This window comes from Dendrobium catenatum, unplaced genomic scaffold (genome assembly GCF_001605985.2).
Source record: "Dendrobium catenatum unplaced genomic scaffold, ASM160598v2 fragScaff_scaffold_9, whole genome shotgun sequence".
Taxonomy (NCBI): Eukaryota; Viridiplantae; Streptophyta; class Magnoliopsida; order Asparagales; family Orchidaceae; genus Dendrobium; species Dendrobium catenatum.
The window spans coordinates 786,960-813,129 of NW_021318471.1; the positions used below are offsets into that span (position 1 = coordinate 786,960).

Sequence of the window (26,170 nt, forward strand, 5' to 3'; positions counted from 1 at the left end):
TAATAATATTTATTTTTTAAATGGGTTGACTGGTCAGCCTTGGGTTATCTCTGACTCAAACTCAATCTGGTTGAATTCAACCACTTTAATAAACAGGTAAAAAATATCAACTTGAATTTGATCCGCTAACAACTTGAAAAGCCTGAACTAGATTCATCATACCATTTTGATTAAAACTTTTTTTATAACTTATTGATTATAAAATTTAGTATATGTGATAGAAATATAAAGAGAGTATACTTATAAGTAAAAAAATTACTAAAAGAGGTTTAGATCATTTTAGAGTTAAATGCAGGTTCTTTAATTCAAATTCGACTTATTTAATAAATGGTAAAAAAATCAAACCGAATAAGATTTATTTATTAAACGGGTTAAGCCAACCCGAGATTTTTAGTTCAGAAACGATTAGAATTAGTAGGTCGGGTGACAACCTGCTAGTTGTGTTCGCTGGGTCTGTTTCGGTTTCGGCAGCTACTATATATTCAAGCAGGCCATTACTCATTAGGGTTCTGAGGGTTTTAGCAGCTCGTACCAAATTTCCATGGCGACGAAGTATTTCAGCCCCGAGGAGGAGGAGGAGGAGGAGGAGATGGAGGGAGAAGGGGGAGGAGTATGGGACGATTGGCAATCTGATGAGGAGGACTCATCGTCTCATTACCTGTGCCTTTTTTGCGACTTAAGATACGATTCCACAGAAAGATTGTTCGAGCACTGCAAATTCGTACACTGTTTCGATTTACTCGGCGTCATTAGAGATTTAAGGCTGGATTTCTATGGTTCGTTGAAGCTCATCAATTACATTAGGTCTCAGGTGCGACTTTAATACTTCTCGCATCGTGTTGTATGTTCTACTGCTCATTGTGAAGTTTTTTCTTTTGATACTGAATAATTTTTTTTTATCCTAGATTTTGAAACCCTGAAACACGTAACTTTACTTTTCTAGATCATGAATCGAATAGCCTATAATTATATATCATCGCCTGCGTCACTGCAATAACACTGTAGCGTGTGTCGAAACACATTCTTGTACATCTTCTTCGTCAAAACTGACAACTTTGGTTGGAAGAGGCTTGCCGCGCATCATTTGTTTCACTGAGGAATAAACAAAATTTAATTATACAGATTGAAACTTAAGTTATTTGACTTTCTTGCATCATTAATTAAGGTTTAGTTTAGTATAAATATTGAGAAAAAAAAGGACTTTCTTTTTGGCTCTTTAAATTTCAAAAGAAATTATGAAAAAATGAATTAACGGTAAAGCACTGAATCTACAAGTTCATCAACATGATGGGATTAGTGAAAAACAAAGGAAAAAACACTCCAATGGAATGTTTGAGAAGCTTAAGCAACAATGAATTTCACTTGTTTTTTTGGAGAACTTGCTGTTATATACTACCTTCTTTAAGTTATAGAACATCCATATTGCATCATTCTGGGTTTATTATCTACTTCTGTAGAATATGTATGAGTTTTGCTTGGACTAATGTTATGTGCAAGAAACTGAGTTGTAGAGAGAGATTTTGTTCACCTTAGTTATGAATTGTTGTCCAAATACACAATCAGAGATATAAATAGATTATAGGACACTATGTTTTACATGAAAAAATTGGAGAAGGGAAAAATAATGAAGCATTGCCCACTTGAAATGCTTCCACTATTTGGAAGTGTTAGTTACGAAGTGTCATCCCTCCCCAAACTTGTAGAAGGCACTAATACAATGCAAGCGAAATTGAAATGTTGCTAGCATCCACCATGTGGGCAATGCAGTGAGGTTGAGCATTGAGATTGTCCTCTTTCATGAGGTAAAGAAAGTCCTCATGAAGGAGTCAATCAGAGCAACTCTAAGGTGTTAAGAGGGCCAGTATGGATGATTGGGCACAATCAACCTTTTGGAGGTGGAAATTTTATGACTTGAAGGAGATGACATTGTGGTGCAGGAAGGTTGTCAATGCCGTTAAAGGTGGTCAGATTTTCCCCTCTTGGAGGTGAAGATGGCACAACTTAAAGGTGACAACTTGAAGTTAGAAGGCGATCTAGAGTTGGTAGGATAATGGCATTGGTTGGGTTAATTGTTCTTTTGAAAGGAGGAAATATTAGATGCCTAAGAGTTGGTGTGTGACTTTTAGTCATATGATGATTAGAATTGTTGGTGATGTGGTGGTGATCAGAATAATTCTTTTCTTGGACCAAGGGGTTGGATTTAATTAGTGGAAGGTGGTGCATAATTATAAGTGGTCAAGGCAAATATGCTTTTGAAAAGAGGGGGATATAGTTAACAATTGGCAATAAGATATGGTCGGCACTTGGGGATGGAGAGTGTTGGGTGACAATGGATGTTGGACGACGAAGCAAGTCAAATGATGATAGATATATCAAGCAATGATGAACATTGTTTATGAACTTGGAGTTTAAAATATGGAAAATGAATAGAACCTAGGTCTATTTATAGTTTGAGCAGGTATTGCATTCCGCCTTCAACATTATACTAGAATATTCCTCATTCTTATTATCAGCTGCACTAGATTGCATCCTCCTTTATAAAAAATTAACTTGATAAGATTGCCTCTATATTGGTCCAATTGATCTAATTAGGCCAATATTTGGTTGGGTTGGGTCAGGCTATCAACAGTGGTGTGGTGGTGGCCACTGTCATCGATGTCGTCAACAAATGAATTATCCCATTTTGAATGTCTTGATGCCACAAACTCAATGGAGTTGGCAGATTGAAATTTAGATGGGTAGGTTGTTCAAAATAATTTTTATAAGCTTTGGGGATCTAAACTATGTCCGATGAAGAACAATAATGATAGGCTTGTAGAGGTTGCAGGAGCTTCAAGAAGTTTGATTAAGGTGAACACACCATGCAAAATCATATCGTTTGTTTGGAATGATCGGAGGGCATATACATATCATTTACGAGAAGGGGGTTTAGGTAGTCAATCCAGTGCTTTCAACCTCGAAAGGGTCATTGACAACTCTAGCCATTGTTCTAAGTGGTGAATCTTATGTGTGAGTTGTTTGATCATGAGACGGACAAGGAGAGGATGGCCTCATTCATTCATTCCACTTTCATTTGGCTTTTTCGTGCTCAAATTTAGAGATTTTGGTGTCATTAGAATTTTCTCAATGAGTTGGTCTTTTGGTCTATATGTTTTGAAATTTGAAGTTCATTACCTATTGAAATCATGTTTTAAACTTTTTTGGTCCAACTATTTGAGTTCTATGAGATTTCAAATTTGCTTTAAAATATTTGCCAAGTTAGATGTATTTTTGATAGCATATCAATGCATTAAAATGACTTGCGAGTGGCTTCTCATGTGATTTAATTCCTTGTTTTGCTATATTAATAGATCAAATTCCTCCACATCAACCTTTTTTTGGTTTTATCTAAGTATACTATTTTTTAGAAAAGTTCAATTTTTTTAACAAGCAAATTTTTTTTGCATAATTTATATTGAGGATAGAATTTGGATATTTCTAAGTAAAAAATTATTCAAAATGGTGCTTAATATTATGCCTCTAAAATCTCACATCCATTAATTGTTCCATCGCTTCCTTAAGTCTATAAAAAAACATTGAAAATTTAGTTAACAGTTGCATAAGTCTCAGGTTTTTTCTTGTGGCCTGGAAGTTCTTGGTGGTTGCTTTGTTGCTGGCAATTGAGCTTGACTCAAAAAAAGATAACGGTGCAAGGCACTTTTGTTATTCAATGACGGAGGACTCAAGGAGGCATGCAAGACTAATGATTTCAAGTTATGCTTAGAGGCAAGATTAATTACTTTGATAGTTAGGAGTTGGCATTAGTTAGGCACCTAACCTTGTTGTTGATGCCAATGGGTGTTGTTGTTGATGCCAATGGGTGTTGAGGAGAAGGTTGGCGTGAACTGAGGAGAAGATTGATGACTCACAATGAGGAAGATGAGAAGTGCGATGCCAGAGGAATTAGTGACTTAGAGAGACAAGGTTTTGATTGAAGGATATTTTAATCTATGCTTTATTGCAGATAAAAAGAGATGGATTCAAGAAAAAAGAAATGGGAGCTTAAAATTAAAGAGACAAAAGAGAGAATATTTGAGGGCCTCAAATAATTGTATTCTTGTACTCGATACTAAAACTAGTCAAAATAATCTCTTTATGCAGGTGAGGATGTAGGTGAATTTAATTAAACTATGCAAATCTTATGTCTCTTATTTTTTTGGTGTTTTTTGTTGATCTGATTAAATTTTCTTTCTCATTTTTGTTATTGCTCTTGCGGACATGCTTTTTGCAAATGATTGCAATAGAGCTAAGCTTTGAGGTCCTAAAGGGAAAAAATGGGAGCATTGAATTCTTAGGAAGAGAAAGTGAAGATCAACAGTTTTGATGCTGAAGATTTCAGATGCTTGAAGATGCGGATTGAGGCTTATCTATATTAGAAAAAGTTATATCTATTTTTCTTAGAAACAATACTGACAAACATGAGCCAAGGTGATTGGAATATTCTGGATATACCAACATTGGGAATTGCTCGTTTGACTTATAAGGAATGTTGCATTAACATATTGCAGGAGAAGATCACATTTAGGTGATGAAAGCTCCATCTTATGTATGTGAAAAGCCTTTGATGGTGAACAAGATAAATCTAATGGAGAAGCTCTTTAGCCTCAAGGTGATAGAGAGATCTATTGCAACAAAGCACATTTTTAAATTTAACTTGATCACAAGTCTGTCCAATCAATACAGTTATTTCTTAGTGTTCATAGGAGATCTCGGTGGTTGTTTTTTTTATGGATTACTGAACTCGGTTGAGGCATAGGTGATGGCATGTGGTATTTTGGATGTTCAATGGTGGAGGAATTAAGGAGGCATGCAAGGCCGACATTGGAGAGTTTTTCTTCAAGATAAGATGTACTGGTTTGAAAGTCACGAGTTCTGGCAGTAAATTCAGGAATAAGCTTGTTGTTGATGTTGAGGATTACTGAGGAGAAGATTGTTGGCTGTTGAGGAGAAGCAAGCGACCAACAAGGAGGAAGGTGGGAGGAAGCTTGCAACTGAAAGACCTGCTATGTGTGGTTTGCAACTATTTTGGAATTTGAACAATGAAGAAGGTTGATATATATATATATATATGGGTGAGTAGATTAGAGAGATAAAAGAGACTATTTGAACCAATTAATTGTACTCATTTTTCAAACTAGTGAAAACATTATCTCTTTGCAGCTGTGGATATAGGAGATCTTTACCGAACCACATAATCCTTTATCCCTTGTTTTCATGGGTTTGTGCACATTAATTTTTAAGTTATGCCTGCCATTGCTATCTCGGACACATTTTACTCATACATTGTCAGCTCTTAAGTTAATGCTTTGCTAAGTTCTTTCTAGAATAACTGTAGTGATTTTACCTTTTTTACCTATGAATTGGGACCGGTAAATTTGTCAGAATGGAATCTCAAAATAGAAGGAAAGAGCGCACAATTTATCTTAATGTCAGAATCTATAATTATTGGAAATAAAAAATTCTAATGCAAGATGCCAACAACCTATTTCTATGATTTCAGTATGTTGTGGAATTAACACGTGAAAGACATTCCATAGGGCAAGAAAATCTGATCAACTTTAGCTGACATTCGATGTCTTTCATGACTAGGTTGCAATGAACAAATGCCGGAGTGGTTATGTCTTATTCAAAAACTTTACATGTCTACATGATGCTGATAACATTAAAAAAGATGGGAAATTTCCATGGGACGAGGAGTCATATTTAAAACCATTCATTATTGATGATGCTTTGTTGCATAGCTTTGCTAATGATGAAGATGAGGACGATTTTGATCCACCAGTCACCGAAGAATATATTCTGAGTGAACTGATGAACGATGGTCACATTGCTCAAGTTTACCATAGCAGCCAAGGTATTTTAGATGCTGAAAATCCGCAGACTAGTGCTTGTCTTGATATTAGAAAGCATGTAGCTGCTGAAGAAAAAGTGGCCAATTTTTTTGAGAAAAGCAAAAGCAATGGCATCTGTGGAGGGAGTTTCAATGGAGAATCACATCAAAAGCAGAAGGATTGTCAGCTTAAGGTTTCTTTTGCTAATGTAGTTGCCAGAGAAATAAGAAATGTTAACGACAATTATTTTGGTTCTTATGCTTCTTTTGGCATTCACAAGGAGATGATTAGTGACAAGGTATATGACGCCCTTAAAAATTTTTTGCTCTATCACAAGTTATTGGAGAGTACTTTATTGTGCGCTGCTTGAATCGTCTTTGTAAGAAGGTAGTCAACTTACATATATGTAATACCAATGTTTAGGTGAGAACAGAGGCATACAGAATTGCAATTTTGAATAATCCTTCCTTGCTTAATCAAGCAACTGTTATGGATGTTGGTTGTGGTACAGGAATTTTAAGGTGAGCTTTAATTTACATTTCTTTTTTATGGATATGTACCATTCCTATGAATATAGTGGTGAATAGTTTACTGAATGGCTTCATGATCTGATTATTACTATTAAGATTCAAGCCATCTTGTTTTTATTTTTCTTATAACGTATCATACGGTGTAACAGTTTTTTTCTTGCTAGAGTATGAATGAGCTTTCTATTGAGCTTTCAAAGAACTGTTCTTGATAAATGAACTTGTTTATGAGTTTAACTAGATTGCATATGCTTGTTGAAACTTTGCTTCTCTAGTAATTGTGCAGTTCATGATTGTGTTTATACTTGTTCAACCTTGTTGAGCGACTGAAAATAAGGGAGTTGTATCCATGTTTGTATTGTTTCAATGAAACTCCTTCTCAAGGGCACTAGGGCTATGCAGTACTTTTTTTTTGGGGGTGTGTGTGTGTGTTAGCTGGGTTGTGCTCTAATGTTAGTCATTGACATGCCATTTCATTCCCTTAAGAATTGTTAATGTAGCGTATTAGGCAGACCTCTAAAATTGGCAACTGATTATATTAGAGAGATGATTTTATAGCCTCATAGTTGGGGTTATTCTTTTCCTTTTTTTAACCTCTTTGTATTTTCAGATACATGTATATAGAGGCACACATATTCAATTAATAATAAATGAAATAGATTTCCCATAGCATGGTAACAAGATGATATTAAGGTTTCCTAGCTACCCACCATCCTCTTATCTCGATCACCATGTTTGCCCTAGCTTACCGTCATGCATATGCGTTCGTACTTGCCTAAATACTCTATGTGTTTGCTTGCTTCTCTCATCACTCGCTTGCCACTTGGCCTACCCCATTCGTTGCCTACATCCACGTCTGCACGCCACTCATACCTACTTATCGTTCTCACTTGCTTATCACTCACCTTGTGCAAGATGCCCATTTTCTCCTTACTTTGTACCCTGCACTTGTGCTTATGCTTACATGGCTGCAGCCCTTGTTGAACTTGCGCTTATTATTCTCACGTGTAGTTGTGCTTGCCGTCATAACCACTCTCCATGCCCACTTTCTTACAATTAGTTGCACTCCCTTAGGGCATGATATCTCTATAACTCTAACAGTGCTTATACGCTAACCTTGCTATCATGTTCCTCTATCAAAAGGCTCCATGGCTTCTCACCACCCATATGTCCATAAGTTGAAACCCTCCACTACTGATATCAATATCAAATTTTACGATACTATTTGCCATATATGGTTGACAGCATTTCTCTTCTTATTAATCATCATGATAAATTTCATCATCTGGAGGCCTCTCCTTTAGACAAGAGGCCATCAAGCTCTTCAGTGGCAAACATATAGTTCTCTACTATTTTTACCTTATTCTTTAATGATCTTGAACCATCTATCGCTTCAACTCTTTTTTTCAAGATTCTACCAACAAAGATATGGGATTTTATTTGCTTTACATATTTTTAGGAAAGGAATATCTAATGACTTGTACTCTATACAAAATTTTGACTATCATTATGATGCGCCAGGGCGGCCCATCTTGTGGGGTCCTGGGGAGTTATTATTCACTATGTAAGGAGGAGAAATCAGGGGAGAAATAATAAGAAAAGTTTATTTAGGGAAAGATGGCTGATTTGAATTCAGATATGTGAGGAAATTATGAAGGTTTTATTTAGGGAAAGGGTGCTGATTTGAATTCAAATTTGGGAGGGAATTAGGAATGTTTTATTAAAGGGAAATAGGGCTTATTTGAATTCAGACTTTGGAGAAAAATATGATGGTTTATTTAAGGCTAATTATGTTGTTTTATTTTCATTATGTGATTTATGTTTGTTGTAGTTTTCTTAGGAGTTGTTCTTAGCAACGTTTAGGGTTTGTGGGAGAGCTGATCTACCTCTCGGATAGTAGATCACTTGTATATTTTTTTTTTCTTTTTGAAGAGATCATAAAAAATCAGCCCTTATCTTCGTATTCCTGCAATTTCGATGAAAGAGGTATGAGCAGGAGGGGAATGGATTTTGGAAACACAAATTAGGATCAAGGCTACTTGATGCAAGGAAGTTCTTACCAAAAAAATCCAGCAAGAGAAAAATCATCGTTATAAATTCACAAGCAACATGCAATCAAAACCATTTTTTGATACCAAAATGTGGAGGGAGGAGGAGATTCCATTTCTCAAGTGTGGCTGTTTGATCATAGTTCCAACAATCAATTTAATGGTTAGGCCACCAAGCTTACTTGACCTTAGTTTCAGAACATCTACTCTGCTTTTGGTCTTATTTATCAAACTTCCTTTATTGTATACAAAAACTGTTACCTTCTTGATGTTGCAAGGACTTCTGATATTCACATAAATGCCCCTCAATTCTTGGGGTTTCTATCTGACAATAAGCTATCACATCAATTATGTCCCTTTTTTTCAACCATATCTCACCCATCTTGATTTTTTATCCTGATTAAACCATTTTTTTCCATAGATAATAGATTTTTTTGTTGTTTCCTCTTTATTCCCTTGTTTTGCTGGCATGATAAAATCTTTCCACATGCTATTTGTTGTTTCTTCCTTTTTGGTATTTTCGCACTCAATAGATCATTAGTGCTAAACAACTATATGCTTCAACGAATAAATCTTTCATGAGACTACACCTTTCCTTTCTCCTTCCTCCACCTTTGAGATTTCTTTATAACTTGTTTGTTTCCTTTAGAAGCTCTCAAGGGTTAAAATTGCACAATTGGGTATTGAGGTGTTTATCATTGTAAGGAAAGGCGTAAGCCTCAAAATCTAAAAATTATGTAAAGTTAAAATAAGATTTAAAATTGATTTTTTATATAATATCCAAATAATATATTAAATGATGATATATTAACTTTCTATTGAATTATGAAGTAACAAATTTACATATATGAAACAAAAAAAATGTATAAGATATAAAGTGTTAAGTGATAAATTATGTGAAATATAATTGAAATCAAAATAGTTCAAGAACAAAACAACATAAAATATATGAATCGTATCAATGTATCATATTATATCAAATTCAGCTCTAAATTTTTTATTTCTCAGTTGCCTGCTCATCTATGTTTAGTTCCTAAAGAAAGCTGAAATAATTGGCCACAAATCAAATCATATGTACTATTATTACTAAGAGGATTTTTTTATTTGAGTCACAATCACAACAAATTGGTCTCTTCCTTATCTCATCATGTAGGATCCAGTACCTCTCAATATGCTTCTTCATTTATTTCAAACATGGTGCAAAGCATTAAACAATTGTAAATATACATATATATTAACATGAAATACTATAAAATTGAAAGATAAATACCATCAGGATAATAAAAACAACCAATGTGATGCTTAAGTTCAAGTGATCAACACCTCAATCACTTAAAATTCAAAATATTACAATAATTTTTTCTAGTTAAATATTTTTGTAAGAAATTAAAGTTATATTCTTAGGAGTCATCATCATCATCTAAAGTTAAAAAACTCATTTCCTTCATAGCATCATCTCCTAATTCATAGTTCTCTTTGTCACCCTCTTCATCTTTATTTTCAATCACAAAAATGTGAACCTTAGATGAAGATTCCTTCTATTTGTGGTGCAGTCAAGGCTAACTAATTTATGTTTTCTTTATTGTCCACTCGTGTTTCTAGCTCTCTTTCTCCTGTGGTTATTCGTCTCCTACTATTAGCCTCGCGGTTTTCTATTGGCCCTTCAGTTTTCCATGTTGGCTCTCATTGTTTTCCTGCTGGATTTCGAGTTTCCCTGTTGCTTGCCCTTCGGTTTTCCTGCTGGTTCTTGGATTCCCTGCTGGCTTGGTGTAGGACTATAATGTTTGAAATGATTTTGAAAGAGCTTGTACGACTTATTGATTAGAGTAATAATAATTAAAACTATTAGCAAATAACAACGATGAAATAAAACACAAGAGCGGTCACTTCCGTTTAGGCTAAGTTGCACGATAAAAGTTTTGAACCATCAAAGTAGCATTGGAACTCAGCACATAGAAACATAGTAGCTTTCAACGAAAATTCCTAATCTAACAATAAGATTAGAAGTGCACTTAATTCCCTACGTTTACTAAGCTTGGCAGAATCGGGCAACATCGACCTTCATGACTATAATCAAATCACAAAGAAATGATTAGACTTTAAGGAATACGAGAAGAGGGAGATTAGAAAACCTTCGTTAAAGATCGGTTGTAATCCTCCACTCGACGACATTGATGGCTATGGGAGCAATTAATGGGAGGGATTGAGGGCTTCTTAAATTGGGTTTAAGAAATAGGAAAGTTTTTAATTAAATCCAATTCGAATTTAAAATTCAAATAGATTTAATTTGGAAACTTTCCTAGAATATGTTTGGTAATTTAGGAAAGATTTTAAATTTCAAATTGAACGAATTTGAATTCAAAATATGTCCCAAATTATGTCAATCCCAATTAGGCAATGGAAGCAAAGGGAGAGGGGATTTGGGGCTGGCGGGTGGATGGGCTCGGGTATGGGGCCGGCGGCTAGGTGGGAAGTGTGTGGAGTTTGGTCAAGTAAAGGGAAAGGGCTTGGGGAGGGAGAAAACCGTGGATGTGATGTTGGCCGGTGGTGGTGGTGGAAGGGAAAGGAAGATGCACGAAATAGTTACACGAACCCGACTCGTCTAGGTTGGTGGGTGATGCGCAATTCTCCCTCTCCTAGGGACCTCTCTCCGATTTCTCAAGCTCTCACAAGAACTCATGCAAGGGGAAGAAATATTTTTTAATAAATCATTCATTTTCTTGAAAAGAAGAATAATGGGGCTATAATGACTCAAAACATAACAGGACGACAATGCCCCTAGGGCTTACATACTGTGGGCTCCGAAAATTCCATTTTAGTGTGTGATCCCGACCTCTCCGCGCCATCTGTCTATTTTTTTTCTTATAAGTATTTTTGTGACGATGATGGTAGAGAGTTTTAACGAGATTAGGTTTCGGGGGAATTTTCAGAAGGCAGATTGGGTTTTAGATAAGACACTACCTAGAGATTTCACCCTCATTTTGTGAGGACTTTTTTGATATTAGTTCTGGTTTCCTATAGGCATAAGCCCCTATAGTTAATTACCCCTAGCGCAAGCCCCTATAGTTAATTACCCCTACCGATAACAGGAGAGAACTTTCGATTAAGGCTAGTCGTTAAGGAGGTCATATGGATCATAAATCCAGTGTATAATAGCAATAACAACAATTTTAGGGTTTGAATTTGATCTTATGATTTGGATTTTAAAGTTTATCATCTTAAACTTAAAGCTGGTGGTGGGAGGAATGAAAACGAGCCCGATCAAGATCCCATGGTTCCGTTGTCCCGGGCTGACATGATCTCTGGTCTACTTAGTCAGAGGAGGTAGTCGACCCAACCTGACAGAAGGCATCTTGTCGGCAACCATGGGTTGCTTCGTCCAAGAATACCTTGTAGACCTGGGTTAGTATTTGTCTAAGGGGATATATCTGAATCCACCTTAGCTGACAGAGGGCTTTATGCCTATCGAATATACCATATGATTCATAACTCAAGGGTTTGACGTCGTTAGGGAACATACGGGCTTTGGCCATGATCGTAATATAATGGTGTCATTTTGCTGCAAAACCACCCGATCAGAGGGCACGTGCCACGTCCTACTGGCAACAAATTATTTGAGGATGAATCGTAGTGATACACCCGACATGCATTTGCTCTTTGTGAACTGAGGTTAATTTTAAATTTATCACCATCAACAAATGGTTGCGGGAGGTGTATGATGTTTAGTTTTAAATTTTTAGGAGATGTGTTTAATTTCAAGAATTTAAGCTTTTGTGATATTTAAGATTTAATCCCTCTAATTGAGATTTTTTTGTCAACGCGGCCATCATCGGGGTAACATTTAAGATCACTTGTATTTTCGTAAGATTTTGGGGGGCATTTTATACTTCATGTCATGTTAACTCTAGTCCTTTTAAGGAGGAGAATGAAACTTGAATATTAGGCCCGCGCAGCATTCTCGAATCGTTGGATTTAGGATTCAGATGTGACGATTGAAGCATATATGAGTTATATTTATTTTGAAAATATAATGTTACATTAGTAAGCATTTGACCCTGCGCAACATTCTCGGACATTGGCATTTGTAAATTTATTGCATTTATCAGAGCACATGCAGGAGTTGTTTAATTTAAGGGATAATATTTAATACATAAGAGGGGATTTTAAAATATTTAAATTTGATCCATTACGCAAGTGATTTCGTTTAGAAAATTGCCCTGGATTTCTTTTAAGGGCCTACGAATACCTTCTGTCTGCTTGTACACATGTTGCGGATCCAGTGGCGTTACTCTAAATTAAGTTTCATTTTTAACACATAGAAGATATCCCTTTGTCGTTATTATCCCACTCAACATAGCTTACACTTTACAGTGAATGCTTGTTCAATAGGCATTAGGAGATCATCGTGCTAATATTCGTAGGAGAATTATCTTGCTTGCTATAAGTTCTCATATTCTCTCCCATAAATAGACTGATTTATTTGATACAAGCTCTTTGTCCTTGCTTGCAAATAGTTGTCGTGGGCACTACGAATTTCCTATTCCTTCTCATAGGTGAATTGTAGTATGTTGTATTTTGCCTTTAGGTTGAAGAAAATAAGTTGACACTAACAATTTTAGACCTCGATGAATTGAGCTCTTTTTCCTCAAGTGACTTGCTCTATATTTTTAGTTGAATACTTGGAATTGGAAGTCACATATATAACTGAGAGGAGGACCATCCACTTGTAAGGATGTTTGTTGAACATGAGATTTTGTTTCTTGCATTTTTTTTTTATCAATCATAATTGTTCAGTAGTTTGAAGAGCTGCACTATTAGAGAGCTATTGTGTGAACTGCCACTTGTTGGAGAGCTTTTAGAGAGCTTTGAGGTTGTTTATTGGAGGGGGTTTTATTGTTTGGAGAGCTTTGGAGAGCCATCATTTGATTAATTTATACGTATGTTGGATAGTGGCGGCATTAATTAATTAGATTAATCAATTTAATTAAAATTAATTAATCAATTTACTCAATTAAGTTATTAAATTGATTGTGTTATTTATTTATTTATTTAAGTTTGTTTGTTAATTAGTTATTTAAAGTAGATTGTGATTTGATTAATCAATTAAATTACAATTTCATTTTTAAGTTGATTTTAATATGCTTGATCAAATTATTTAAATGATAAGAGTTTATTAATTAATTAAAATAAATTACTATTTCATTATTCAATTTAGTAAAGTCAACTTAAAGACTTAATTTTAGTTCTAAGTTAATTGATTATCCAGTTTATTCATTACTTATTTACTTTAGTAGATTAACTGTTTTAATTATATCTTATGTTAGATTAGTTAATTAAAATTTATGATTTAAATTTTAAGTTTTCTCTGATTTGAAGTTTTAAGTTTTAGATGATTTAAATTTTAGGCTATTTAATCAGTTATTATTTATTTAGATTTCCATTGATTGGCCACTTGAATTTTAATTGTAACATTTCATATCAATTTAATTTCTCAAATGAATATTATCCAATTTGCCTAAGTCAAAAATTTTTGAGGAAATTTCGGCAGCCTCCCAGCGTCTCCTCCCCGACGCCAGGAGGTAAAGAGTGGCTTGACTCGGCTGGAGCGAATCAACGGCTAAGAGATTTGGGAGAGCGAATCGATCCCATAAACGCGTCTTCAAAATTTCTAATGTGCGCAACCTGCTGATTTAAGCAATTTAATTTAATTTTTTAAATTTTTTTTTTGTCCCCTCGAAAATCCGGCAGCCTTCCGGTGTCCCCTCCCCAGCACCGGGAGGTAAGGAGGGCATTTGCCCTTTGGCTCGCTCGGTCGGAGCGAATCAACGGCGAGGAGATTGGAAGAGTAGAGTCTGCGCTCCCTTGGTCGGATAATCTCGACGACCGAGGGCTTCAGGGGACTGGATCAACCCTGGGACTTACTTCAAGTCTTCATACTTGATTGTATATATAATATTATATATTATATTACATATACTATAATAGAGATAATATAATACTATATATATAATATTATGTATTATATTATATATATTGTATTTAGATATAATAGAGAGGGAGAGAGGCGGATCAGGAAGGAGAGCCCGATCTGGCTAGGTCACGCACGGCCTCGGCGAGCTTTGGGTCAGTTGGCAGCTTCGGCTTTGGGCCAGTGGCGACGGTCGGAGGAAACGGCAGGTCGGCGGTGAAGGCCGACTAGGGCACAGTTGCAGTCAAGCGAAGAAGGAAGTCGAAAGAGGTGGATGAAGTCAGTTTGCTCGATGGAGATCGGCAGTCGGATGCAAAAGTCGTGCCGGAGGAGATTGGGTGCGGTGGCTCGGCTTGCTCGACGGAGGCTAGAGGGTATTCGACTGAAGCCTAGATCGAGATCGGGAGAGATGTCGCCTTAGAAGAGGTAAGTCCCGAAGCCTTTTCTTCTTGCGATTTCTTTCAGTTCTCTGAGTTCCTGTGTGCGTGAGAGAGCCGAATGAGATGAGGGATCATTTTATGTCGTGAGAGGAGTGGTTTCTTGCGATCGTGGGAGCGACGTGGGTCGATGGTTGTGTCCGAGCCATGGGGTTTGTCGGCTGAGTGTGGGTATCCGACAGTTAGAGGTCAACACATACGACATTCCTTAATAAAAGGGTACAACGGGAAACTAATAAAGCAATTATAATAAGAAAATACATAAAACAAATCAGAAATACAACGACTCAATCGTGGCTGTAGATCGACGACCACGTCACTGATAGACCTTCCACGATCTGATGTCCCCATCATTCTCCCAGGCTAGGAGAAAGCTCGACTTCGTCGAGTAAGTGTCTCTGGTGCTCTCGTAGATCTCTAATGCATCGGGATAAATCTGCCACAACTCTTCGCGATCCAATCAAGTATCCTCTAACTCGGGTTTTCCTTTTCACCTGATCAAGTACCTCCTTCATCCACCTTCCCTTGTGGATATGATATCATCACTCAGGATCGAGTCCACCTTTTCTGCCATGGGTGATTTGGGAATATTTGGTAGTGGAGGTAGGTTTGGGTTCTCACACGGTGGGTTCATACAAGGTTGCTGTATGAGTGAATTTGGTGGGTTGAAATCAGGACTTCATATGCAATTAGATATTCTATGTTAAAAGAGGGATTGATGTTGAATTTTGCTGGCAGATCTACTACATAAGCATCATCATTAATTTTCTTAAGTATTTTGAATGGTCCAGCACTCTTAGCATGCAGCTTCTTAACTATTCCCTGCGGGAACCATTCTAGATGAATCCGCATCATCACGGATTCACCAACCTCAAAAGTTTTAAATCTTCGTTTTAAATACGCATATAGTTTGTAATCATTATTGCTCTTTTCAATTTGTCGTGCAATTTCCTTATGAAGTTCATGCAAATGAGATGCAAATGATGATGCAGACTCAGAAATCCTATTCCTAGAACACATGGGTATTAGGTCTAGCGGCTGTCTAGATTTGAACCTATATACAATTTCAGAAGGACTTAGGTCAGTGGTTCAGTTAATAGAATTATTATAAGCAAACTTAGTAGTAAGCAAAATGGAATCCCAGTCCTTAATGTGCTCACCAACTAAAGATCACAACAGATTACCCAAACTCCTATTAAGATACTGCTACTTTGGTCAGAGTGTGAGCAAGAAAAAGAGAAGATAAGAAGGAAATACAACGTTTTGCTGAAGGATCCTGAGAGGTGGTATTTTAATTTAAAAAAATGAAGATTTTGGAAAAATTTTGAAAGATTGTTTTGCATAAAGTTGTTGATCCTATTACAAATGAAGGAGAACCATCTGGTTCTATGGATATATACACTATGCCTCTTACTGTACCCGTTCAGACATGTGATGATCTTGTTGAAGATGTCGTGGATATCCGTACTACTCAAACAAGACAAGGAGAATACAGACGATTTTTGGTTAGATGGAGTGGAAGTCCTTTATCTGAATGTTCTTGGATTGAAGCTGTGGAGTTGCAACGTCGTTGTTTAGATATCTTCTAGCATATTTCTGAGGTGTTTTCATTCGTAGATGAGATTCTTCAACTAGAAGAGAATTGATGCAGTCAAGACTAGCTAATTTATGTTTTCTTTAATTTTTACTTGGGTTTTTAGCTCTCTTTCTTCTGTGGATGTTTGTCTCCTATTGTTAGCCCCTCGGTTTCCTGTTAGCCCCTCAGTTTCCTGTTGGCCCTTCAGTTTTCCCTGGTAACTCACTGTTTTTTTGCTAGATTTCAGGTTTCCCTTCTGCTGGCCCTTTGGTTTCCCTGCTAGTTTTCGGATTCCCTGCTGGCTTGGTTTCCCTATTGGCTCAGATTCCTTATTGTCTCGGTTCTTTGCTGCTGGCTACTCGCCTTTTGCTCCTTGTTGATTCCTACAAATGATGTTTTGACTTCTCGTTATGTTGGTTGTTTAGTTCAGTTCTATTGGTTAATTGGGTGGCTTATTTAGGAAAATACCTGTCCTCCATTTCTCTCCAATATAAAGTGGCTAATTTCCTTTGAGAAAGAGAGATATTTGTGATGCATTTTTGGAATGTAAAATCTGCGGGTTTTTAGATTGCGAGCTATCCTCTTCTACCTTCCCTCTACTAATTCGTCTTCGACTTCTATCTACTTCTTCTCTCCATGGTTTTCCATTCCATTTATATATTTCTTCTCTAAACTATTATGAGAACCTAAGGGTTTCTTATAAGTTTGCGAGTTGTCTTCTACCTTCCATGTACTAATTTGTCTTGGACTTCTATCTACTTCTTCTCTCCACGGTTTTCATTCCAACTGTCTCCTTCTTCTCAAAAATTTTATTGAAATTTGTAAGTGTTGTGGTGTCCTATTTTATTCAAAGTTGTAAGTGTTATTGTGTTCTGTCTTATTAAAAGTTGTAAGTATTGTTGTGTCATATTTTATTGTTGTATTTGTTTAAGTTATATTGGATGGATGTGATTATTTGCATACCTAGTGTTCTCCTACTTGGCTTAGGAATCCTTCAGTTGCATCAATTTGCCTTTAGATTGCTCTTGAATATTTTAACTTTTGTGATAAACACCAATGGATTTTTAAATAGTACTACATGCGAAATATTCCTAGGCAATAATCATTTCATTATTTTTCTCTAACTTATCATCCATTTTTTTGTTAGTGGCATCCTCTATATCATCTATATCATTCAAAGAAATATGATCAATCACATCACGATAATTGTATATGTGAATCAATACTCTATTATATTTTACATAAAGTAAATATTTGAGGTGGCCATGATCTATTATGCTTTCTTTTGCCATGAAGTTGTAATTGAAAAATTATTCCTATTACTAAATTATAAAACGTCCTAAAAATAATCAATACAAAATTTGATTTTTATACTTGTTCAAATATACTTCAATTGCATTCTCATTTAGATGAACTATTGGTTAGGTTGAAGACCATGATTGAAAAAATGTTTTAGTGTGAATTGCCTTGACCATATGCTATCCATTAATCAGCAAAAAAAAAAAAACTTATGTCGTCTTTTTAGAAATTAAGGCACACTTATGTGTAAACGTGGCATTTGATGATGTTGTTTAAGCTTGCTCTTCATTGTTCGAAGCCAATACGCTGAGAGGGAGAGGGAGACAATCTTGGTCTGTTATTCACTGTATGAAGCTACCAAGCTATTCTTCATTGTTTGAAGCTTCCACTGCCAAGAGGGAGACGCATGTGGCCTATTCTTCACTGTTCCAAGCTGCCACTACCAAGAGGGAGAGAGAGACTTGCGATTGGCTTGCTCTTCATGGTTTGAATCCGCTGTCGTTGCCTCCAAGAGGGAGAGGAAGGTCATGATCGGCCACTCTTTATGGTTCGATGTCATTGCTAACAAGGAGGCTGAGTACCGTGCTGATGAGGAGAAGCTTTTTTTTTTTTTCGGTTGAAGTTGATTACTGCTAGTGAACTTATTAGAAATTAAATAATTGATAAAAATACTAAATATAAATATTTATTTTTAGTTTTAAATCCTAAAATAAATAACATGTGGCTATTGAGGATTTGTGCCATGCGTTGTTGCTCTTGTATTGCGCAAATAGCATGCCCCATTTTCAACTTGTGCATTGCGCCAAGCAAATGACGCTAGGGGTGCGTTGCATGTAGCTATGGATCATGACACACTATTTTATGTCAATGTATGCTACCTACCTCTACAGCTTTACATGTATAGCATCAATGACCTTCATTTCCATCCATAAAGCACCGTCAACTACATTATTGATTTAAATAAGAACTAAATAGTTGATGAGCTCTGTAACTCATTTTTACCAACTACCCTTCGAAAAGGTATAAGGCAACATACTATCAATTGCCTGTCAATGAGTGTCATGATTAAGTCTTCTCTTAATAGCTCAAATGACTGCTACAAAACTAGATTGGGTGCTAAATGTTTCACCCAAGTTTATGAGATTAACTATTTTGATACCTCCTTAGTGCTTGGCTTAAGACTGTCGGGATTCTTTTGTCTATAACTTTCAGTCAATGATAGATTATGCTGCAAGTAGATGTGAGTAATTCCTTTCATTATGATGATTTGCTAGTGGCAGTTTTTATGGAGTAATCTTAAGTGTATATTGCTCAAGGGAAGAACCGCACATGTTTACTCAAGAAAGTTATCGAAAGAGTTGAAATGAGTCAACGAGCTCGCTTTGAAAAACTCGGTAAAGTCCTGACTGAGATTGATTTTTGTATTAGAACTGCTAATCTTTCTATCTTCGTTAAACATACATCTCCAGACTTGATTGTAGTAGCTGCTAATATTGATGACATATTACTAAAATCAATCCTGACAACTTGTTTGAGATAAAATACTATCTGCAAATGTAATTTATCACCAAACATTTAGGATGACCTCCTGAGTACTTATTTTTTGGAATAGAATATTTTTATAATAAAATTGGGGAATTATTATCTCAAAAAAAAAAAAAAAAGGCATTTATCTTTTTGAAGAAATGGGTATTCTTGGTTGTAATCTTGTAACACTCATGTGGAGACCCATACTAATTTTGATAATGAATTATTACTTGATGTTCTATTTCAGTAGCAAATGCTAGTTGGTAATCTAATTTATCTAGCGGTCATCATGCCTGCAATTTCATTTGCTACAGGAGTGGTTGGTCAGCAGATGCAAAACTCAAAGTGGAAGTATTGAGAGGCTATTCTATGAGTCCTCAACTTTGTTTCTTAAAGATTTCAAGCATTTTTTTTTTTATAGTTAATGAGAGCTCCTGTACAATCATTTAAAATTTACCTAGTTTTCCTCCGAATCATGAAATTTGGATATTTGAATGTTCCAAAGGTTTGGTCCTCTAGGTGGTTGACGACAATAAACAAGCTATAACATAAGAGAATTCTTTCTATGAACGTTTAAGCGGTTTCTGCTAGACATTTCTTTTTGCTCCTTAGTTTGTAGTACAATAGTGTGTTAATGCACGTTTCTTATTTGATATACAGTTTATTTGCAGCTCAAGCTGGGGCTTCAACGGTGGTTGCAGTTGAGGCAAGCTTGAAGATGGCTGCCATAGCTACTCAGGTTCTTTATTCTTCATATTGTTTTAATTTTCTTATAGTTCTTGGATAGAAGTTTTTATTGCTTGAAACATACAGATTGCCAAAGACAATGGATATTTGTATGAGGAAAACAATAAAGGCGAGAAAGATGAAGACAACCATTGTTCTGGTGTGATCCATGTTGTTCAAACTATGGTCGAAGAACTTGACAAATTCAAGAAGATAACCCCACATAGTGTTGATGTGTTAGTGAGTGAGTGGATGGGATATTGCCTTCTGTATGAGTCAATGCTCAGTTCTGTTCTTTATGCTCGTGATTACTGGCTAAAGCCTGGTGGTGCTATCCTACCGGACACTGCTACTATTGTAAGGACATACAAACTTTTTTGACGTTTAGGTTTTTTCCTTACTACTTTCACACTAACATTTCAATGCTTTTTCTTATTAGCTTGTTGCTGGATTCGGAAGAGGTGGAACCAGCTTACCGTTTTGGGAAAATGTGTATGGTTTCAATATGACTTGCATTGGCAAGGAAGTTATGGAGGATGCTTCCTGCTCCCCCATCATTGACGTCATGAATAGTAAAGACATTGTGACAGAATCTGCTGTTCTTCAGGTTGGTTAACTGGCAACACTTACCTTCTCTTCGATGATGCACTTGATGCTTTTATTAAATCCCTTATGTGAAATAATGAAGAAATTGTGTTTCCCATTCTCCACCTTGTGCGTGAGAGATGACAAAAGGGGAGGCAAGGTTCTAGGCTGCGGTGCTGAATGAGCTCACCAAAGAGCAAACAAGTATGGTGGCAAGTGAGCTCACGAGGCAAGGTGAGAATCAAATTTTAGGACTGTAGCATTTAGCCTAAGGAATTTGAAATCAACTAGCTTAACTTGAAAATTTTGTCTCGATGGATTGAGTATTTGATATTATTCTTGGAAAAGTTGTGCTTCCAAGGTTGTGGGGGCGAGTGAGCTCAACAAAGAGCAAACTAGTATGGTGGCAAGTGAGCTCTGCAGGCAACGTGAGAACCGAATTTTAAGACTAGCACTTAGCCTAAGGAATTTCAAATCAACTAGCTTATCTTGAAAATGTTTTCTTCAATAAATTGAGTATTTGATATTAGTCTTGGAAAACTTGTGTTTCCTTAAAGATAAATCAAAAATCATCATAAATAATTCTATCCCATGGAACAACAAATCATAGATACTTAGGGCGTATGGGTTTTCGAGGTACCTGTTTGAAATGCATAGTTTTTTCCCGTATGCATGACGACACATACATGGGTACTTAGGACTGTTCCCGTCACGCTAAGAAAAACTTATATAGGTGGTTCCCCGACGTGCTGCAAGGGCCGAAAACAGGATTTTGAAAGTTTGGAGTTTGAGGGATCATTATACCTTGTGCAAGTGAGGGCAGTGTTGAGGGCAATGGCGACGGCAAAAATGAACAAAAATCATCTTTTTCCTTTTCTCTTTTTGTTTTCTTTTTCTTCTCTTTTTATTTTTCTTCTCTTTTTTTACTTCTTTCTTCTTTTTTAATAATAATGACAATAATACTAATTATTAGTATTATTAACAATATTAATTATAATATTAATAATATTAATAGAGAGAGAGAAAGAGATATATGTAGAGAGAAACTTCTCGCTATTTGAGTGGGTTGCATTTGCGGCTAGGTGAAGACATGCAAACAGGGTCGGCTTGTTGGGTCGTTCAGGTGTGAGCTCGGATAGGGGAATGGGGCAGAGTGGAATTTAGGGTGACTGCTTTGGAGTCGATCGACAGAGAGGGAAGAAGGTGGGATTAGTTGGGCTCAACTGGATCAGAAAGATCAGTCGATTGGGAGCGGCTGTGTGTGGCACGGGCGACTTAGAAGGGTTCGACTGTTGGTGGAAGCGGATCGGAAGGCTTGTGCGACAAGGAAGATCGGCTGTAGGAGATGGATTCGACTATGTGGATCGGTTGGCTTGTTTGATTGACCGGCATGTTGGAGTCGAACAGAGGAGGATATGGGTTCCATCGGGCTTTGGTTTTGAAGAGGGACTGGATCGGGAGGTGTCAAGGCCAGTCGGCCTTGGCTGGGATCGGACGTGGAGAAGATCATAGCAGGGGTCTTCGGCTTAGGGAGTAGAGTCGAGCGTGGAGTTCGATCGGGTGAAGGAACCTGAGCTGCGAGGAAGGATTGGATCGATCGACAAAATGAAAGGGTCTTCGATCAGGATAGGGATCGAGTTGTGAGGTGGAGTTCGAATGAAGTAGGTGAGGTCGACTTTGGCACAAGAGCTAGAATGTGGCTTCGGGATCAATAAGGTAGAGGTGGTATCTTACGGTTGTGGTTGGATGGATCGGAGGTTTGTTGAGTTGCAGGAGTTCGCTTGAGAGGGAGAGATGGATAGAAGGGGAGATCGACTGTAGTTTCTGAGCGGGAGAACAATTCGTGTGTCGAAGAAGAACGAATGATGCTGATCATTCTCATTTTAATGACAAGGCCAGAGCGGAGATCGTGCATCTCGAGCAAAGATCGTGGGGATCACGTTGTCAACATGCGGAGTTCGTGCGGAGCATGACGTCTGACAATCGAGAGGTAAGGCGTTGAATTAAATTTTTTTCATTTTATTATTATTATTATTATTATTATTTTCTATGGAGTTCAACAACCCCACCAGGCTAAACTCAAATGACAAGTGGATGAACTGCTTATGAAAGATGTAATTCCTACTCCCATTATGGAATATGCCCCATGTCAACAACCCCACCAGGCTAAACTCAAATGACAAGTGGATGAACTGCTTATGAAAGGTGTCATTAAAAAAAACGTTTAATAAGACTTTTACTCGTGTCGATGTAGTTTCAAGAATATAAATAATGTAATTGAGGACTCAGGCTCCACACTATGAAAAGATTCTAATTGTGCCATAGGTCTTCATGTGATTCAACTTCAAAAGGATACTCATGTGCTACAATTTCTTTAATAGGATCAGGTTTAACCATACATGATTTTTTGTCTGTGTATGGTTGATAAGTCTGGGATAAGAAAGCAAATATTTTTCTTTATGGGTTATTCGCGGTGTGATGTGGAGCTGCAAATGAATCGAGCGTTCGACAAGCTACTCATGGCTCGGCTCTATGCTCTATTACAATTCGTTCATGATCGTTTGTTTAAATAATCAAAGAAGTTTGAATTATTTTTTAAATACTCGACTGTTAAAGAAATAAACTTGAACAATTATGTGTTCGACAAGTTTATGTTCATGAACAATATTAGTTAAAGGTCTTAAACAAGCTCGATAAAAAGCTCATTAAGAAGCTTGATTAATTCTTTATTTTGTATATTTTCACTGTTTCACATAATTTTTAGTTTTATTATAATAAATTATTCTTATTATATAAAAAATTAATTACATTCTTTATGTTATATTATTTCAATATAATGAATTTGTTCATAAACAAGAGGTATTTCTTCATGTTTACAATATTTTTTATTTAAAGTGTTCATGAACAAGTTTGTTTATATGAAGAATCATTTTATGAGCTTGTTTGTTCGTGAATGGACTTGTTTAGTAGATTGAAAACACTCCCTTTATATGTTTGCGAATAGGCTCTAGGCGATTGTTTGTTAGTAGGCTTGATAAGGCTCGTTTGTTTAAAGCTCGATAAGCATAAACAAACCGAACATGAACCAAACACAATCCAAACATGAATATCTATATTTAAAATGAACAAAGATTGAACATGAACAAAAAATCTCGAATGAAACTCGAAAAATTTAATAATAAACAAGCTCAAACATGAATAAGCACCTACTTGACTCGACTCAATTTGTTTGTAGCCCTAGTGTAATGTTATTATAATAAATTTAATATTTCAAGATTTGGTTAAAGCTTTCCTTATAGTTCTTGGTAACTTGTAGGCACATAGACAACCCTAATCTCTTAAGACTTTTAATACAACACATAATCATAACAAAGTTGTCTCCAGGCAATCTATATTCAATTAAAAGATCTGTGAACCTATCATATCATACATACACACTAGAAATATTTTGTTTACAACCTTAAAGAGTGCAATTGAAGGGCTGATCAGTCACACAAAGTGATCACTCAATTAGTTATTGTACTTTTCATATGACATATTGTTCTTTACGTTTATTTTAGGTCAATAATTTTGGTTTTGTTTTGTAGGCAAAACTATGCCAATAAGTTTAAGCATGTCAAGCTAATTTTATTTTTTGAAAATAAAAATTGATATTTTTAAAGAGATATTCCAAATTATCAATCCATTCTAAAAATATCTCTATTGATTATGCCTCCTATCGAATGTTGGTATGTAATTTTTGGTCCTTTATTGAATGTTGGTATGTAATTTTGATCCTTCTAATTATATTTTTTTATTCATTAAGAATCATGACATACCAAATTTTGCTTAAAGCACATGTTTTTGTTTTTTTATTGGCCCATGTATTACTTTGTTTCATGATGATGGAATATAAAGCTTTGATATCAATTTGATGTAAGATGATAAGGGTTTTAGGCTACTAATACAACCAATAATGAGATGCATATTGAAAGCACAATGAGATCACAATTCATAAGTTATCAACTATTATTTTAGCAAAAATAACATGTTTTTTATTAAAAATGATAAACACATTTTTCATTCGATATAATAGTTCAATGGATTCCAAATCTTTAAAGAATAAATATAAAATATTTTGCAGCAATCAAGTTGACACTTGGGAAAGTAGATACAGTTTGTTATCACACTGCACAAAATTCCAATCATGCACAGACAAGTGAAATTAGAATGTGCTCAATAAAAATCATTCAAAGAATAGGACCGTATAGTCGTTAATACTTGTGAAGTGCTTGAAGAATACAAATGCAATTAACACACAAAATTTGATAAACATGGAATTCTTATTGTAATACACAATATTCAATTTTCTTTTCATGCAACATGAGTCCTATTTATAGCTTAGAAAATGATCCAAAATAAAAATTTTCGCAGAATACTCTTACATTTAGTCAAAAACAGCAAGTTCTAATTCTCCCAGCATATAAACAGTAGAAATAACCATCGGGCTTCGAAATTTTCATGTGACCATTCCCACCGAAAAGATGGTTGCAGGATTGTGGCAGCTTTACTGGATATGTAGCAAATCCTGTACTTTCGACATATCTTGAATTCGGCATCAATTTTTCTCAGATCCTTGGTGCAATTTAACTTTCGACATATCTTTTCTAGTGCTATAGTGTAGAACAGGGTCTCTTTGTTGCTTGTTATTATTAAACACTATATGTTCTATTTTTCTTCCGTTTCAGACTTTTGATCTGACAACCATGAAACCTGATGAGGTGGATTTCACTGCAAGATGTGAGCTGGTACTGAAACCCAGCCCCGAAGAAGCTTCAGCTACTGAAGAACCCATTATATGCTGGTGCTATGGTATAGTTCTGTGGTTTGAGACTGGTTTCACTAGCAGATTCTGCAAGGAAATGCCGACGGTTCTCTCCACATCTCCGTATTTGCCGAAGACTCATTGGTCTCAGACCATTTTTACATTTCAAGAGCCAGTTGCCATGGCATCTGCCAAATCCAAATCGGAATATGATGGACTTGTTGGCACGGAACGGTGCCCTGCAGTGAGAATTAGCTCTCGCATCAGCATTGCTCGATCTTCGGTGCACCGAAGCTTAGATATATCCATGGAGACTACTGGAATCAGCCTGGATGGGAGGAAGCGTAGTTGGCCTGTTCAGATCTTTGATCTTTGATATCTCATCTCAGGATTTTTAGAAATTTTTTATCATTATTATTTCCATCGAACTGGTGAGATGGACGTCTGCTCCGGCTTGTATTGCTAGCTTGGCTGCTTTCATTTTTCTGTCTTGTTTGTAAGGTTTGGTTTGGGTTGGCTTTCTTACTGCTTCTTCTTAAAGTAATTTTTTATTATAAAAGTTATTTTTTTTATTAAAAAATTATTTTAAGAAGCAGTAAAATAGCCGTTTCAAATGAATTATAACTCTGTCAAGTTTGACTGTATGTATTTCAAGGAAAAAAAGACTTATTTAAGTGTAACATTATTTTGCCATCCTATAGATTGTGTTTGGCTGGTGGTGAAAGAAAGGAAACGAAATTCAGTGTAAATTATTGCTCCACTTGCAAACTTTATTTTTCATTTATTTTGTTTTTATGTCTTTC

The 26,170-nt window shown here is 36.1% G+C and overlaps 1 protein-coding gene across 1 annotated transcript; it reads left to right on the forward strand.

The window, feature by feature from the left end:
• Positions 1-541: 541 nt before the first annotated feature.
• On the forward strand, positions 542-26,124 carry LOC110106001 (probable protein arginine N-methyltransferase 3). Its single transcript, XM_020835713.2, has 7 exons — positions 542-811; positions 5,629-6,168; positions 6,294-6,391; positions 19,913-19,991; positions 20,066-20,335; positions 20,418-20,585; positions 25,291-26,124. The coding sequence occupies exons 1-7, from the start codon at positions 542-544 to the stop codon at positions 25,741-25,743; spliced, it is 1,878 nt and encodes a 625-aa protein (XP_020691372.1). The 3' UTR covers positions 25,744-26,124.
• The last annotated feature ends 46 nt before the right edge of the window (positions 26,125-26,170 follow it).